The sequence below is a fragment of the Cherax quadricarinatus genome, unplaced genomic scaffold, assembly GCF_038502225.1.
Source record: "Cherax quadricarinatus isolate ZL_2023a unplaced genomic scaffold, ASM3850222v1 Contig3231, whole genome shotgun sequence".
Lineage (NCBI taxonomy): Eukaryota > Metazoa > Arthropoda > Malacostraca > Decapoda > Parastacidae > Cherax > Cherax quadricarinatus.
In genome coordinates, this window is record NW_027198257.1 from 1327 (window position 1) to 18612 (window position 17286).

Consider the following 17286-nt stretch of genomic DNA (forward strand, 5'->3'; position numbering starts at 1 on the left):
AAGAACAATGCATGTATGTAAATGTAAAAGTAAACACCTTGACTGTAAATCACAATGATTAGAACTCAAACCCATGGCATGCTAGTCTTGAAACTATCAGGCCAGCACTGTCCACTGAACATTGCTGGCCTAATGAGATGCTATAATGAGATCAGTCTGTAAAAACATGGATTTGTGGTCACTGGGGCTCATGCTAACCTTCCTGTGGTGTTTAGAAATAGCTGGATGAATGTTGTTAGGTCAGCATGGTCCAATGGACAAAGTATTCATTCACTCGTATACAGTAACATCCAAACTGGTAAATCAAACATCAGTTGGTGCTATTAATATTACTTCAAAAATTGATGTATTGTTTCTGTTTGGATATAAGACACACTGCTCTTGAATTTCAGGCTCAAAAAGCATTGAGAAAATTTTCAAAGTTCACAACAGTATTAAACGTATCTTCAGCTGAATGTATTGAATTACTGTATAAATGTAGATGGCAGGTTCATAAGATATGTTTAGTTAAGGTACAAGTTGTTTGTTTGTAACCTTGAGCTTATTATCCAATAGAAATTGATAGTAAAATGGATACATGTGTATCACACATTTCTGGCTGCAGATCAGCATTCATAAGACAAATATTTTCTCAATATCGTGCCTTTTCAACTTCGTTCATGACTGCGGATCAGTGTGATTTGAGTGCAAGTTAGGGCCTTTCCGATGTGCATTAAAAAAGTCAAATACAGGATAGTTATTGATGTACTGTTTTTTACATTTGATTGGTGTAAACTTTGTTGTGTATTAGATTTTTATACCTTGCTTAAGTGTTATCTTTATTAGATGTTGCTTTAAATTACAGATGTGCACAATGTTTCCGTCCATTTCCTGATGATGTTTTCTACGAGTTTGAAGGCCGTAAATATTGTGAACATGACTTCCAAGTTCTTTTTGCACCATGTTGCAACAAGTGTAGTAAGTGGGGTACTTTTGTTTGAGTATTAAATTTGGCAAGTGGTCACATTGTTGAATAGTATATAGACCATGTAGCTATGCAACTTTTTTTTTAAGATGGTGTATACCATTTGTTCAGCATTCTTTGACATGCTGAAGTCTTTCTCTTCCCCCACTCCATGGATGTGGTTGCCCTATTTAAGGTTTTGCCAACAAATATGGTAGAAAGACTTGGTTTAGAAGAAACCTTTATTTTAGGTAACATTTTCTCCCTCACTAGAGGTGTTATCTTCCTGATTTGATAAGGCCTGTGTGTAGATAAAACATTATCTATTATATGGGTTTCCTCAGCACCAAGTGTTTTCAGCATTGTGCCTGAGTTCAAGATTTGATGTCTCTAGAGAATACAGTTGACCCTTGAACAAGGCGGGTTTGAACTGCATGGGTCCACTTATGTGCGGATTTTTTCAATAAATATATATTGGAAACTTTTTTTGAGATTTGTTACTGAAAACATTAAGAAGGTAGGTGTCTCATGAAGGCATAAAATATATGTAGAGACTAGTCTGCTTTATAGTTTACTACCATAAAATATACATAAATTATTTTATTATTATCACACTGGCCGATTCCCACCAAGGCAGGGTGGCCCGAAAAAGAAAAACTTTCACCATCATTCATTTTTATAAATCTATTATAAAAATATAAAATTTATCAAAACTTACACAAACAGTTACAGATCGTACGTGTTCCATTTGCAGGCGAGAGAAATGGAAACAAACAAAAATGCAATATTTAATCATAAATAAATATGAATCTTTTTCACATTATCTTCTCAATTTTGATGTCGAGTGTTAGCAATACATATAACATGTACAGTGTTTTGTATCATTTTAGACAATATTAACCCTTAAACGGTCCAAACGTATATATACGTTCTTTCGTGTAGCGCCCCAAATTTTTTGAGAATTTTTTTTTTTTTTTTTTAATCGGAAAAAAGGGCATATGGTACGCAGGCGTCCCCAATTTTTTTCATATGGCGCACAGTGAGTGTGCACACCCATTCTCTCATGTCTAGGTGACTCAGGCTTATCGTGTCAATGTTGAATGAATGACAAAGGAAACGTATATATACGTTTGGGGCGCTACGCGAGAAAACGAATATATACGTTTGGCCCTTTTTTAGAGGTTAATATAGGTACTGATAGACACGATTCATCTTGCAGTACAATACTTCAAATGTAATTTCTCTTCCTTATGATTTTCTTAATAACATTTTCTTTCCTCTAGCTTACTTTATTGTAAGAATACAGTATATAATGCATATAACATACAAAATATGTGTTAATCAACTGTTTGTTATCAGTAAGGCTTCTGGTCAACAGTAGTAGTTAAGTTTTTGGGGAGTCCAAGATATACATGGATTCTCGATTGCACGGGGATTCAGTGCCCCCATACCCCCTCATTGTTCAAGGGTCAACTGTATTTTGGCTCCCTTCCCTGCAGTATTTCCCTAGTTTCTGCATCTCTTGCATTCTCATAGCCCTTTGCTGGCTACATCATCTACAGTTCAAGGTTTCATTGTTGATGGCTAAGTACAGGCTACGTTGTCATATACATATACATGTGGGTGGCCTGGTAGCCTGGTGGCTAAAGCTCCCGCTTCACACACGGAGGGCCCGGGTTCGATTCCCGGCAGGTGGAAACATTTCGACACGTTTCCTTACACCTGTTGTCCTGTTCACCTAGCAGCAAATAGGTACCTGGGTGTTAGTCGACTGGTGTGGGTCACATCCTGGGGGACAAGATTAAGGACCCCAATGGAAATAAGTTAGACAGTCCTCGATGACGCACTGACTTTCTTGGGTTATCCTGGGTGGCTAATCCTCCGGGGTTAAAAATCCGAACGAAATCTTATCTTATCTTATCTGTACTCATTCCACAAACCTCTTGTCTTTCACCATTGCAATGAAGAAGCATAGTTTTCAACCATCATCATACCTCATCACAATGTCAGTATAGGTTGTTTTGAACCGCTGTTGCCCTTCTTAATCATTAAAATATATTTTTACTAATGAGATCATTTAAATAGTGGATATTCAAGCCCTTATCCATGTTTTTCCCAAAATATCTTTTTGCTTTACAGTATTCAGGTAGTGTACTGTATGTAATGCTCAAGAGGAGCCTTAGAGCTGAACTGTCATATCTGTTTGCCTCTGTGAAGACAGTGATTATGTGTGAATGATGGTGAAAGTGTTTCTTTTTTGGGTCACCCTGCCTCAGTGGGAGACGGCTGGTGTGTTGGAAAAAGAAAATATCATTCAAGGCAGGGTCACTTGCCTTGGCAAGAAGCCTGTTGAGGGAAAGAAAATTATCATACAAACTGATAAAATGTATTTTAGGTACTAGTTGTACGATTCATAATTATGTGGTCCAATGAACCAAAGAAATAATGATGTATTTTGGTATTGTGTCAATTGTTACTTCTTAAGGTTCTAACTAATGTCATATTGACAATCAGAGCCTGGATTGATTCAAAATGACAAATGGTTTGTAAGCCATTGACACTGAGGAGGAAGAAATGGTGGATATTGCTGAAAAAAGTATGTAGGAAAGTCTTAAATGTTTGTATTTAGGCTAAGCTTGGTCAGTTATTGCTTTGACTCACTGAACTTACACAGAAGGTAGTTTTTCATTCTTCAACCCTTCAAGGAGTGAACTTGGCTCTTGATGAAGGCTTTTGATCAGAAGATTATAAGGGGAGTATAGCTACTCACTGACTCAAGAAATCGTAATGACACGATTGCAAATAAACCATACCCCCGGCCGGGATTGAACCCGCGGTCATAGAGTCTCAAAAAGAAAATATCATTCAAGGCAGGGTCACTTGCCTTGGCAAGAAGCCTGTTGAGGGAAAGAAAATTATCATACAAACTGATAAAATGTATTTTAGGTACTAGTTGTACGATTCATAATTATGTGGTCCAATGAACCAAAGAAATAATGATGTATTTTGGTATTGTGTCAATTGTTACTTCTTAAGGTTCTAACTAATGTCATATTGACAATCAGAGCCTGGAGTTTTGAGACTTTATGACCGCGGGTTCAATCCCGGCCGGGGGTATGGTTTATAGCTACTCACTCCTTGTTTTTTATTGGTAAACCTGATTACCTCCCATTTCCCAGGTGCTGTATGAGCCTTACAGGTTAGTGATTCCCATTAATATATTAATATAACTTATAATTCAAGATATTTTTTGTTTTTAACACACCGGCCATCTCCCATCTATTTAAGGTGACCTTAAAAAATAAAAAAGGAAACACACTCACCATTATTCATTCATTCACTGTCTTGCCAGAAAGGTGCTGATATCACAGCTTAGATGACTCTCCAAACCGAAACATCTTGCATTTAGAGTGCAGGCACTGTGGTCCCACTTGCAGGATAAGATGCTAATTAGACTTATTTTCCTTTTTGCTTCTGATAGCTTTATTTGTTGTTGATGTCTAGTATAAATAACTATTACACTACAGTTATGCTTTATACATTTATTCCTTATATTTTTCCAGATGAATTCATCATTGGGAGGGTGATCAAGGCCATGAATGCTAATTGGCATCCAAGATGCTTTACTTGTGAGCTCTGCAGCAAGGAGCTAGCTGATCTGGGATTCATCAGAAATGCTGGACGAGCACTCTGTCACGAGTGCAATGCTAGAGTCAAGGCACACTCCCAGGGCAAATACATGTGTCATAAGTGCCAGTATGTATTTGTTTTATTCATATGTTGTAGATTATACAATTTTTCGAAGTGAAATACATAAATATTCATTGGTAAACCATGATGGAATATATAACAATTACATTTTTTAATAGATTATCCCATCTTGGATACTCTGTATTAAACATTGTCTGAGATTTAGGTTTATTTGTTTAGTTTATTGAATAACATGTTTCGAAGGTTTCATTCCAGCAGAGCTCAAGTTACTGTCACTTGGAAATTTCCATCTTTCAGGGTAGTTTATCCCATACACAGGAAAAATTAAATTTTTATGAAAATATCTCCATCATCCTAGAGTGGGGGCAAGAGAAATTATATATAAACATCAGAGAAAAGGGAGCAGGAGGGTTAAGAAATTTTTATGACATAATATATCTAACTACATATATGCACCTAAGAATGTTTAATGGCTTTAGACTTGAGTTTTTTTTTTTTGTAGGTCACTTTGTGCACAAGTTGAAAGTGACTCAAGGCAAAACATACCAATCCTTTTCATTCTTTCTATTTCCATCCATTTGCGATTCACCATCTCACTGATCAGTTTTTATGATGGTTATATAAATAATACTAAAAATGTCAAAAGAATTCTAACTTGTTAGCCATGAGACATTGTAATTGCAGTAATATAGAACCTGTTTCTTGACTAGAGCTGATGTTCCATATCTTCAACAGTTCAACAATTGAAGGGCAACCTCTGAGGTGGCGTGGAGACACTTTCCATCCATACCACTTTAACTGTGCTTCTTGTGGCAATGAATTAACAGCTGATGCCAGGGAGGTCAAGAGTCGTCCAGGGTACACAGCCAATGAAATGGTAAGACTTGTAAAGTTTGTGGTATTTGGACTGATCAGGAAAAGGTGTGGTGCTGTAAGACACTAATTCCAGAGGAGTCTTCATTATACAGAGTTTCACCACAGTGCAGAGGAGTCCTCATTATACAGAGTTTAACCACAGTGCAGAGGAGTCTTCATTATACAGTTTAACCACACTGCAGAGGTGTCTTCATTATACAGAATTTCACCACAAATTGACTTTCATAAAGTACCCAATTTGTGATGAAATGCTGTACAATAAAGACATCTCTGTGATTGCTCTGCCTTGTTCTATAAGGTACGATGCTGCTTTAAGAATGCCATATTAGTGTGCAACAAAGGTTTGTGTATTAGAACTACTAATGCATACTTTTTTCTTTTTCATTAATTACTAATGTGATTTCATTTGTATATTCTTATTCTTCAGTGATTATAAGTTGTTTCTCTCTTTTACAACTCTCTTAACAAAGGAGTAATTTTCAAGTACTTTTTAATATTTCTTCAAAATCTAAATTGAATTCAGGAGGTAAAACAACTGCAGTAATTGAATGACGCGAGATAAATGGTGATAAAGGAGAAAATGTTGGTGTATGGTGTTTGCAGTATAAGGTTATGAAAGGAAGCTAGACTTGAAAAGAATTTAAGTTGTAAAGAATTATCAAAGATTATCAAATGAAGGAATGATTGAGGCAGTGTAAGACAGAGTTCTGGAGAGGGGGGGGGGGGGCAGGAAGGTAAGCCAACCAAAGTAATAGTATACTTATGACTGGTTTTGAATTTTTTTTTTTATATATATACAGTGGAACCTCAATATATGACCAGCATCCTCCCCAAACAAAGCTCAGCACTCGACCAAACAAATACGACCTGCCAGAACTTCGCTGTAAACTATTTCGTGTTTGCTTTTTTTTTTTTTTTTGTATAAATAAGTCACCATGGGGCCTACGAAAATTAGTGATAACAGCCAACCAAACAGAAAATTGGTTGGGAAGAACTTGTTTGATACTCAAACAGAGCAGCACTCGAACAGCCTTCAGGAATGAATTAAGGTCGTATACTGAGGGAATATTTTGAGGAATTGTTAAATGTTGATGAAGATAGGGAAGCTGTGATTTCGTGTATAGGGCAAAGAGGAATAACATCTTGTAGGAGTGAGGAAGAGCCAGTTGTGAGTGTGGGGAAAGTTTGTGAGGCAGTAGGTAAAATGAAAGGGGGTAAGGCAGCTGGGATTGATGGGATAAAGATAGAAATGTTAAAAGCAGGTGGGGATATAGTTTTGGAGTGGTTGGTGCAATTATTTAATAAATGTCTGGAAGAGGGTAAGGTACCTAGGGATTGGCAGAGAGCATGCATAATTCCTTTGTATAAAGGCAAAGGGGACAAAAGAGAGTGCAAAAATTATAGGGGGATAAGTCTGTTGAGTCCTAGGTAGTAGGTTGGTAGACAGCAACCGCCCAGGGAGGTACTACCATCCTGCCAAATGAGTGTAAAACGAAAGCCTGTAATTGTTTTACATGATTGTAGGATTGCTGGTGTCCTTTTTTCTGTCTCATAAACATGCAAGATTTCAGGTACGTCTTGCTACTTCTGCTTACACTTAACACTACACATGTACAAGTATATATATACACACACCCCTCTGGGTTTTCTGCTATTTTCTTTCTAGTTCTTGTTCTTGTTCTTGTTTATTTCCTCTTATCTCCATGGGGAAGTGGAACAGAATTCTTCCTCCGTAAGCCATGCGTGTTGTGGGAGGCGACTAAAATGCCGGGAGCAAGGGGCTAGTAACCCCTTCTGTATAAATTACTAAATTTAAAAAGAGAAACTTGTTTTTCTTTTTGGGCCACCCTGCCTCGGTGGGACACGGCCGGTTTGTTGAAAGAAGAAGAAGTCTGTTGAGTATACCTGGTAAAGTGTATGGTAGAGTTATTATTGAAAGAATTAAGAGTAAGACGGAGAATAGGATAGCAGATGAGCAAGGAGGCTTTAGGAAAGGTAGGGGGTGTGTGCACCAGGTGTTTACAGTGAAACATATAAGTGAACAGTATTTAGATAAGGCTAAAGAGGTTTTTGTGGCATTTATGGATTTGGAAAAGGTGTTTGACAGGGTGGATAGGGGGGCAATGTGGCAGATGTTGCAGGTGTATGGTGTAGGAGGTAGGTTACTGAAAGCAGTGAAGAGTTTTTACGAGGATAGTGAGGCTCAAGTTAGAGTATGTAGGAAAGAGGGAGATTATTTCCCAGTAAAAGTAGGCCTTAGACAAGGATGTGGGATGTCACTGTGGTTGTTTAATATATTTATGGATGGGGTTGTAAGAGAAGTAAATGCGAGGGTCTTGGCAAGAGGCGTGGAGTAAAAAGATAAAGAATCACACAAAAAGTGGGAGTTGTCACAGTTGCTCTTTGCTGATGACACTGTGCTCTTGGGAGATTCTGAAGAGAAGTTGCTGAGGTTGGTGGATGAATTTGGTAGGGTATGCAAAAGAAGAAAATTAAAAGTGAATACAGGAAAGAGTAAGGTTATGAGGATAAAAGGATTAGGGGATGAAAGATTAGATATCAGATTGGAGGGAGAGAGTGTGGAGGAGGTAAATGTGTTCAGATATTTGGGAGTGGACGTGTCAGTGGATGGGTCTATGAAAGATGAGGTGAATCATAGAATTGATGAGGGGAAAAGGGTGAGCGGTGCACTTAGGAGTCTGTTGAGACAAAGAACTTTGTCCTTGGAGGCAAAGAGGGGAATGTATGAGAGTATAGTTTTACCAATGCTCTTATATGAGTGTGAAGCATGGGTGATGAATGTTGCAGCGAGGAGAAGGCTGGAGGCAGTGGAGATGTCATGTCTGAGGGCAATGTGTGGTGTGAATATAATGCAGAGAATTCGTAGTTTGGAAGTTAGGAGGAGGTGCGGGATTACCAAAACTGTTGTCCAGAGGGCTGCGGAAGGGTTGTTGAGGTGGTTCAGACATGTAGAGAGAATGGAGCAAAACAGAATGACTTCAAGAGTGTATCGGTCGGTAGTGGAAAGAAGGCAGGGTAGGGGTCGGCCTAGGAAAGGTTGGAGGGAGGGGGTAAAGGAGGTTTTGTGTGCGAGGGGCTTGGACTTCCAGCAGGGATGCATGAGCGTGTTTGATAGGAGTGAATGGAGACAAATGGTTTTTAATACTTGACGTGCTGTTGGAGTGTGAGCAAAGTAACATTTATGAAGGGATTCAGGGAAACCGGCAGGCCGGACTTGAGTCCTGGAGATGGGAAGTATAGTGCCTGCACTCTGAAGGAGGGGTGTTAATGTTGCAGTTTAAAAACTGTAGTGTAAAGCACCCTTCTGGCAAGACAGTGATGGAGTGAATGATGGTGAAAGTTTTTCTTCATCGGGCCACCCTGCCTTGGTGGGAATCGGCCAGTGTGTTAATAATAAATTAAAAAAATACTGAGGTTCCACTGTATATCCTAGCAGCTCAACCTAAGGCCAGACTGCCTTATTGACTGCCTGGTCAGCCAAGCTCTTGCTCTAGTGGCCTGCAGGCTCACATAGCTGGTCAGGTACAGTTGTCAAGTTTCCTCTTAAACACTTTGCATCATTCCAGCAGAAGGATATACAAGTTTAGTATCCCTTATCCGAAATTTGAAAAGCCCTGAAGTTCGAAAATTTTATCACATGCCTACATGACACCACAAATGCAAAATTCCCATCGGTAGGGAGTAGGATGTTCCCGGGTATTTCACAGGTCTCTGCACACCCAGGCAGTTGTTACATGTGACCTCGCATACCCTGGGTGGGGCTCTGTTGGTGCTAGTTTGTTATCAATAGTCAGTCATCACCACCACGACCTGTGTGTATTACTGTGCATTTTGTGCTTATTCTTTGCTCTGGGGTGTGAAGATATTGTTGAAAATGTCAAAAAGGCTTGCAGATGCCCCATTGGGTAACATTGATAAGAAAAAATAGTGTACAGTAGCCTTTTAGTCAAAACACAGCATCATAGGTAGAGACTGAAGGCCTACAGTTGTTTGGTGCTTTTTAACCCTTAACCCTTTGACTGTTGCGGCCGTATACAGTAGGGCCCCACTTATACGGCTGGTTAGGTTCCAGGCTACTGCCGTAAAGTGGAAACCGCCGTAAAGTGGAACACCCTTTTTTTTCCACTTACAAATGCATACAAACACTAGATAACAAGTTTACACTAACATATATTAAGTTAGCAATAGAACCAGGCATCAAAAAACAATAAAAAAGTACAATACACACATAGTGCACTCATTACTTACCTTAAAATATTTATAGTCTTAATCTAGGGTGAGACAAGTAGTATTTATTGTAAGAAATCAAGTGTGGTATGTATGGTAGTCAGCCAGGCTACCATACCAGGCCACCCCACCCACACATGCAATTCTATGATATTTAAGCATCCCAGAGTGATAAAATGTATATACAGTTCACTCATTACTTACCTTAACCCTTTCAGGGTCCGTCCCGTAGATCTACGGCTTTACGTTCAGGGTCCAAACCGTAGATCTACGCCATGAGCTCAGCTCACTCTGATAAACTGTGAGTGGTACATTTGGGCCTAGATATGAGAGAATACATCTATGTGGTATGTGTGCACCACATAAAACAGATCCTGCAGCACACTGTGTATAATGAGAGAAAAAAACTGAAATCATGATTTTTCGATTAAAACAGCAACTTTGCAGTGTTTTTTCGTATGTTTTTTATAGTTGTATTTGCGATTTCTTGGTCTCATTTGATAGAATGGAAGACATATTACAGAAATAGAGATGATTTTGATTGGTTTTAGCACTGGAAATGACTTGAAACTGAGCTCAAAGTAGCAGAAATGTTAAATTTTTGCCGATATTCAAGAGTAAACAAACGACCTCACACGTCTAATACACGTCAGCTGGTGGGTCTAATATACATTCACAAATATGGTGATGATATTTATACAATTATTACAGTATTGCATAACAGTAAATCTTCTATTTTTTGGTGTGAATAAAAATTCATTATGTGAATAAAAAATCAAAATGGAATTTATTTGTAAAGCCTCAAAACATAACTAATGAACAGAGGAAATGTTAGTTTAGTACCAGGAATGCCTACATTGTTCATTCTGGACCCTATTTTGAAATTGGAATATTTTGAACTTTGTGTTAAATTGGCCAAATTAACAATTTCCGATCACTTTATTTTGTAGTTGAAACAGTTGACTTGGCGATTTCTTGTGCTCAATCGATAGAATAGAAGTAATACTAGTGAAATAGCTAAGAATTTGGTTGACTGGAATAATGTAATTGGCCTAAAATGGGAGTCAAAGTCGGCAAAATCGCCGATTCGTAAATATCGCTGACACATCAAAATTCACGAGAGCATAATTTCGTCAATTTTCCACCAAATTTCGTACTTTTTGTTTTATTACCTTCACAAAAAGATTCTCTACGATTTCATAAGAAAAATAACAAATTTTTTTTTTGAAAATTCTTGGACACTGGTGCGTGACTCCAGATTTGGGCCTTGGACCCTGAAAGGGTTAAAATATAGGGTGAGATGAGTAGTATTTATTGTAAAAAATCAAGTGTGGTATGTATGGTAGTCAGCCGGGCTACCATACCAGGCCAACCCACCTACACATAATATTCTATTACATTTAAGCATCCCAGAGCGATAAAATGTATAAACAGTTCACTCATTACTTACCTTAAAATATTTGTAATCTTAATGTAGGGTCAGGAGTAAGTAAATGAGATAAAATGAATAAATGAGAGAGAGAAAGAATGAGTGCATGAGAGAGTACAGGCGCAGAGTTATGTAAACAAACCAGGCGAAGGTAAGTTTTGTAAACAAAGTGTACACGTCTGGTTTGTGTACAAGTTACATTGTGTACAGGTTGTCTCTACATTGATACGGTAGAATAAATAAAGAAGAACACTCCCATTCTCATGTAACATCATTTTGAGAAGAAATGATGCTCTGAGTGAAGGCAATGGAAATAAGTCACTCTGACTTTTTTGGGTTATCCTAGGTTCTCTACACATATGTTGTTATGTATGATAATCTATGTAACTGTATTTGTGTGTACCTGAATAAACTTACTTACTTACATACGAAAGGAATAATTTTCTACAGTTACCCCCAGTAACACATTTTCTCTTATGTTAGATTAGAGAAAATGTTATTCTTGGCATCACTTGTACAAGTTATCTGGCTTCCACATCTCATATTTGTTTATTTATTCTATTGTAGGGTGTATTTATCATCTTTTTATGTTATGTATCGTGTTTATTATATAATTTTGAAAAAAATATCATGGATGGATTAATGAAAATGTGTATATTAACGTAATATACAACATTTAATGAGACTCGGTGATTATTATTATTATTATCATTTCTAATATGGCGTCACTTGTGCAAGTCATCTGCTACCACATCTCATATTTATGTTTATTTATTCTATTGTGGGGTGTATTTATCATCTTTTTATGTTATGTATCATGTTTATTATATAATTTTGAAAAAATATCATAGATGGATTAATGAAAATGTGTATTTAACGTAATATACGACATTTAAATGAGACTCGATGATTATTATTATCATTACTAATGTGACGTCTGGAGACATAAGACACTCTTACTGATTTTAATGTGTACCTGCATGCCAGCACAGTATGTAAGTTTATTTAAGTACAGGTATACATAAGTATAATTATCAGAGTATATATAAAATAACTTTTAAAAACATTTGAAATTTTGGAGTTTCCAGACAAAATGGAGAGACTTAGTGCTTACTGAGCTCACGAAGAATGTAAACAAATAGGGTGGGGCACGGTGACCGTATTAGAAAGTCAGGTGGGGGGAGCTGTATAGCGAGTTTTGGTCATAATTTGAAATGACCGTATTAGCGGAACGCCGTAAAGTGAAACGCCGTAAAGCGGTGCCCTGCTGTATATACGTTTACGAGGTACCGTGTTTGACGTATATATACTCGTAAATTCTAGCGGCTTTAAATCAGGCAGGAGAAAGCTGGTAGGCCCACATGTGAGAGAATGGGTCTGTGTGGTCAGTGTGCACCATATAAAAAAAATCCTGGAGCACGCAGTGCATAATGAGAAAAAAAAAACTCCGACCGTTTTTTTTTTAATTAAAATGCCGACTTTGTGGTCTATTTTCGTATAGTATTTGTGGTTGTATTCTCGGTTTCTTGGTCTCATTTGATAGAATGGAAACTATATTATAGAAATAGAGGTAGTTTTGATTAATTTTACTATAAAAAGAACCTGGAAATGGAGCACCAAGTACGGGAAATGTTTGATTTTGCCAATGTTCAAAAGTAAACAAATGATGTCATTGTCCAATAAATGTCCAAATAGCCATTCTAATATGCAGTCATGAATGGGTTGATGTAATTTTTACAATTATTACAGTATTTCAGTAGTCTGCGTAACAGTAAATCTTCTATTTTTTGTTTGAATAAAATTTCAAAATAAAAAGCAAGAGTAAAAATCACAGGGGCCTGGAGACATGACTGATGAACAAAGAAAATGTTATTTTAGAGCCAGGAATGTCTGCATTGTTCATTCTGGTCCTTATTTTGAAATTGTCATTTTTTAATTTTCGTGAAATTGGCCAAATTGCAAATTTCTGACCATGTTATTGGGTAGTTGAAATCGGTAAATGGGCAGTTTCTTGTACTCAATGGATGGAAAAAATGGAGTTCTGAAAAAATAGCTATGAGTTTGGTTGACTGGAATAATGGAATTAGCCGAAAATAGGGCTCAAAGTGGGCGAAATCGCCAATTTGTAAATATCGCCGAGGTCGCTAACTTCGCGAGAGCGTAATTCCATCAGTTTTCCATCAAATTTCGTTTTTTTGGTGTCTTTACAATCGGGAAAATATTCTCTATCATTTCATAAGAAAAAATAATTTTTTTTTTTTAAATTTTGCGACACCAGGAGACACCTCAGGATTGAGGGTTGCGACAGTCAAAGGGTTAAACGGTCCAAACAAATCGACGTTCAGATTCGTAGTGCTACAAAAGTAGATCTACGTTTTTTTACATAATTTCAAATGTAACAAAAAAAATGTAGATAAAAGTTTTTCTTACACGTTTTAAAATGTAAAACAAAAAAAAAAGATCTACATTTTTTTACATACTTTCAGATGTTGAAAAAAATGTATACAGTGGACCCCTGGTTAACGATATTTTTTCACTCCAGAAGTGTGTTCAGGTGCCAGTACTGACCGAATTTGTTCCCATAAGAAATATTGTGAAGCAGATTAGTCCATTTCAGACCCCCAAACATACATGTACAAACGCACTTACATAAATACACTTACATAATTGGTCGCATTCGGAGGTAATCGTTATGCGGGGGTCCACTGTATATACATTTGGACCATTTAAGGGTTAATGGCTGATGTAGGTATTCTTCTGACACTCCTGTGCTGCTTTTCTTGTTAAAATCATTATTTTTATTTTAAAAATATTGCATAAGACTACCTTCAGGCTATGTGTATAAGCTGCATTTTTTTTTTTTTTGACAAATCGGCCGTCTCCCACCGAGGCATATGAAATATATATGGATATGAAATATATATATGCATATGAAATATATATGGATTTTATGTATAGACTTGGGCCCCATCTCTAAGTCATCTCATTTTATTCTAAAATCAAAAAAAAAAAAAAATCAGAAATCAAATACACTTCCAGCCCCATGCACTTTGGATAAGGGATGCTCAACCTGTATTGTAAGATGGGAGGTGGCAAGATACTAAATATGAGCTTAGGTATGCAGATTGAGAAAGTGTTGAATGTAGATTATGAGCAAGCCTGAACTTTCATGTTTTGAATGACGAAGAATGTGATTGGACCAAGGGAAGAGTCAGATGTGAGTGCATTAGTAAGGAAGTTAAGCTATTTGATATTTGTTTCAGAATGAGTTGTATTGTTTACGCTGCCACGACAAAATGGGTATTCCTATCTGTGGTGCATGTCGTCGTCCCATAGAAGAGCGAGTGGTGACAGCCCTTGGTAAACATTGGCATGTGGAGCACTTTGTATGTGCCAAGTGTGAAAAGCCATTCATGGGGAATCGCCACTATGAAAGAAAAGGCATGGCATATTGTGAAACTCATTATCATGAGCTATTTGGAAATTTATGCTTTGTATGCAATGCAGTTATTTATGGAGATGGTAAGTGGTTTAAATATTAAGTATATCCAGTAGGAATAGCTTTGTTTTTTCATTGACTTAGGGAAAGAAGGAGATAGCTGTTGATTTTAAAGTTATTTCATACAAATTATTTGAGATGTATATTGGGCTAAGAGAGCCAGAATACCTCTCTTCTGTTCTGAATTCAAGTTAATGCAGAAAAGTCCTCGTATGTTAAGTCTCTTAAATCTCCTAATCACTTATCATAAAACATCTGAAATTTAGTGTCATATTTTTAGCTTTTATTCTTGCAGACCACACTGAGCCCAACTTAAAATCTTGCTCAAACTTGGTAGTTCAGCATTTGAGAGTTGTAGAAAAGCTGTACAATACAAGGTACCCTAAGTAACAGGGGCACTCTCCACAGATAGTTGAGGTAATCACCCACAAAGTTTGGTGGCTAATAAATCACAGTATCTTCATTGGAAATATGTATGGATTGGAATCAGAGGTTTTCCATATTATTTTTTTGAGGATTAACATGATACATAGTAGGCTTAACATAGTACATTATAAACTTTTCATTATTTTAAGTATACATTGTCTTAAATGTCCATTTAATATATTTGTATGATTGTATGTGAAGGTTGGTAGTTTAGGCCTGGGAAACATGCCCAAAATTCTCAACTTCCATGGACCTTGGAGGTCTACACCTTTCCTTGAATATATCTTTTGCATTTTTGTTTGACACTTCATATCTCATCCTTAAAAGTAGTGTAAGAAAATGTATCTTTTGTACAGTGTAGTTGATATTTTTCTTGTATTCCAAAGCTACCCTTCCTTATTTTAGAGTATTTTTTTTTCTTTCAGTGGTGATGGCCTTGAACAAAGCTTGGTGCATTCATCACTTTGCCTGTGCAGTTTGTGACATTAAAATGACACAGAAAACTAAGTTCTTTGAGTTTGACCAAAAACCAGTAAGTAATAGTTATACTTTTCATACGGTATTTCCACTACATAATTTTTGCATAAAATTTTCTCCTTTACCCTTATAGTAATTTATACAGAAGCAGTCACTAGCATTCTTCCGGCATTCATCTCGTTTTTACGACACACATGGGTTATGGAGAAGGAATTTTCACCCACTTCTCTATGGAGATGAAACACTATAAGAACAAGAACTGTTAAGAGATTAGAATAAAACCAAGATAAGTGTGAGTACACATACATGTACATGCACAATTACATGTATGAATTAGATGTATGTAGATGTAGCAGGATGTACCCGTCATTTTACGTGTTTATGACTCGGAAAGAAAAGACAACAGCAATCCTGCCATTGTGTAAAACAATTACAGGTTTCAGTTTCACACTCAGTTGGCAGAATGGTAGTACCTCCCTGGGTGGTTGCTGTCTACCATCCTACTATCTAATGAAGGGATTCAGGGAAACCAGTTAGCCAGACTGGAGTTCTGGAGGTGGAAAGTACAGTGTCAGCACTCTGAAGGAGGGGTGGGGATGTAGTTTGAAAGGTCATCTGAATTGTAATATCAGTGCACTTCTGGCAAGACAGTGATTGAGTGAGTGACAGTGAAAGTATTTTCTTCTTTGTCAGGCCACCTTATCTCAGTAGATATGTCTGGAGTGTTAAAAAAAGATGCATAGAAAACAGGATGGTAATTTTATTTAACTTGATCATTGTTTCATATCAAGTTATGTTACAAGTATTGTCTCATTTAAAGTACTGTATACATTAACAGTACTCTCAGGTAGAGAGAAGATTTCTCCATAATGACTAGTGATGATCCTTCAGTGCTACATATTCTAGATTTCCTTGTACCTGTCTGTACATTGTGAACCATCCATGACTTTTGAATGCACATGAAAGCATAATTATCCATAATTGTACATTATGCTGACACAGTCATTAGGCTACTATCCTGAAGAATCTTCTGGTACTTGACCACAAATACTCTCCCTGCAACACTGTATAACCCTTCCAGGTTAGTGCTTAGTCTGATTATACTTTATTACTATTGACAACTAGGCAACTGTATTCCACTGCTTAAGAAGCACTAAAAGGCCTACTACTGAACATCAGTCTTCAGGACATTGATTCAGTAGGTTGCATCAAGGATTTCCATTGAAAAAATCTTGGGAAAATTCCCTAAAAGTTTGCTGGTCATCAGCTCAACACAGCCAGGGTGCCATGAGTGCAATGAAGTGAACACTGTCAATATCTGTGGTTCAAGATTATTCAACCTTCTGCCGTGTAGATGTCTTTAAGAGGAAACTAGACTACTGTCAGTCATATCAGCCTGGCTGTGTAGACCAGTGGGTTGCCAACAGCAATGGCCTGGTTGATCAAACAATCAAAAGAAAGACTTTGTTCCAGGTTGGTCTGGAAGAATAGGAGAAGCTCTTGATATTGTTCACAGGTATATAGGTACATCACAAGTATGGCCAGAAGGCTTGCTATGGATTTGTCTTGGATGCAAATGTGAAGGTCTGAGCACTTTTTGTTGACAGTCCATATTACTGAGGGACTTTTATGGCCTTCTTAACAGTCAGACATTAAATGTAGACAAAAATGCCAATG

The 17286-nt window shown here is 37.2% G+C and overlaps 1 protein-coding gene across 1 annotated transcript in view; it reads left to right on the plus strand.

The window, feature by feature from the left end:
- Positions 1-844: 844 nt before the first annotated feature.
- Positions 845-17286, plus strand: part of LOC138850916 (LIM and senescent cell antigen-like-containing domain protein 1) — a gene marked incomplete at its 5' end in the record, with an annotated part of 28527 nt that continues 12085 nt past the window's right edge. The window contains 5 exon segments of the mRNA XM_070081583.1: positions 845-957; positions 4507-4699; positions 5390-5531; positions 14471-14729; positions 15558-15664. Of these exon segments, the coding sequence (XP_069937684.1) occupies positions 845-957; positions 4507-4699; positions 5390-5531; positions 14471-14729; positions 15558-15664 (814 nt within the window).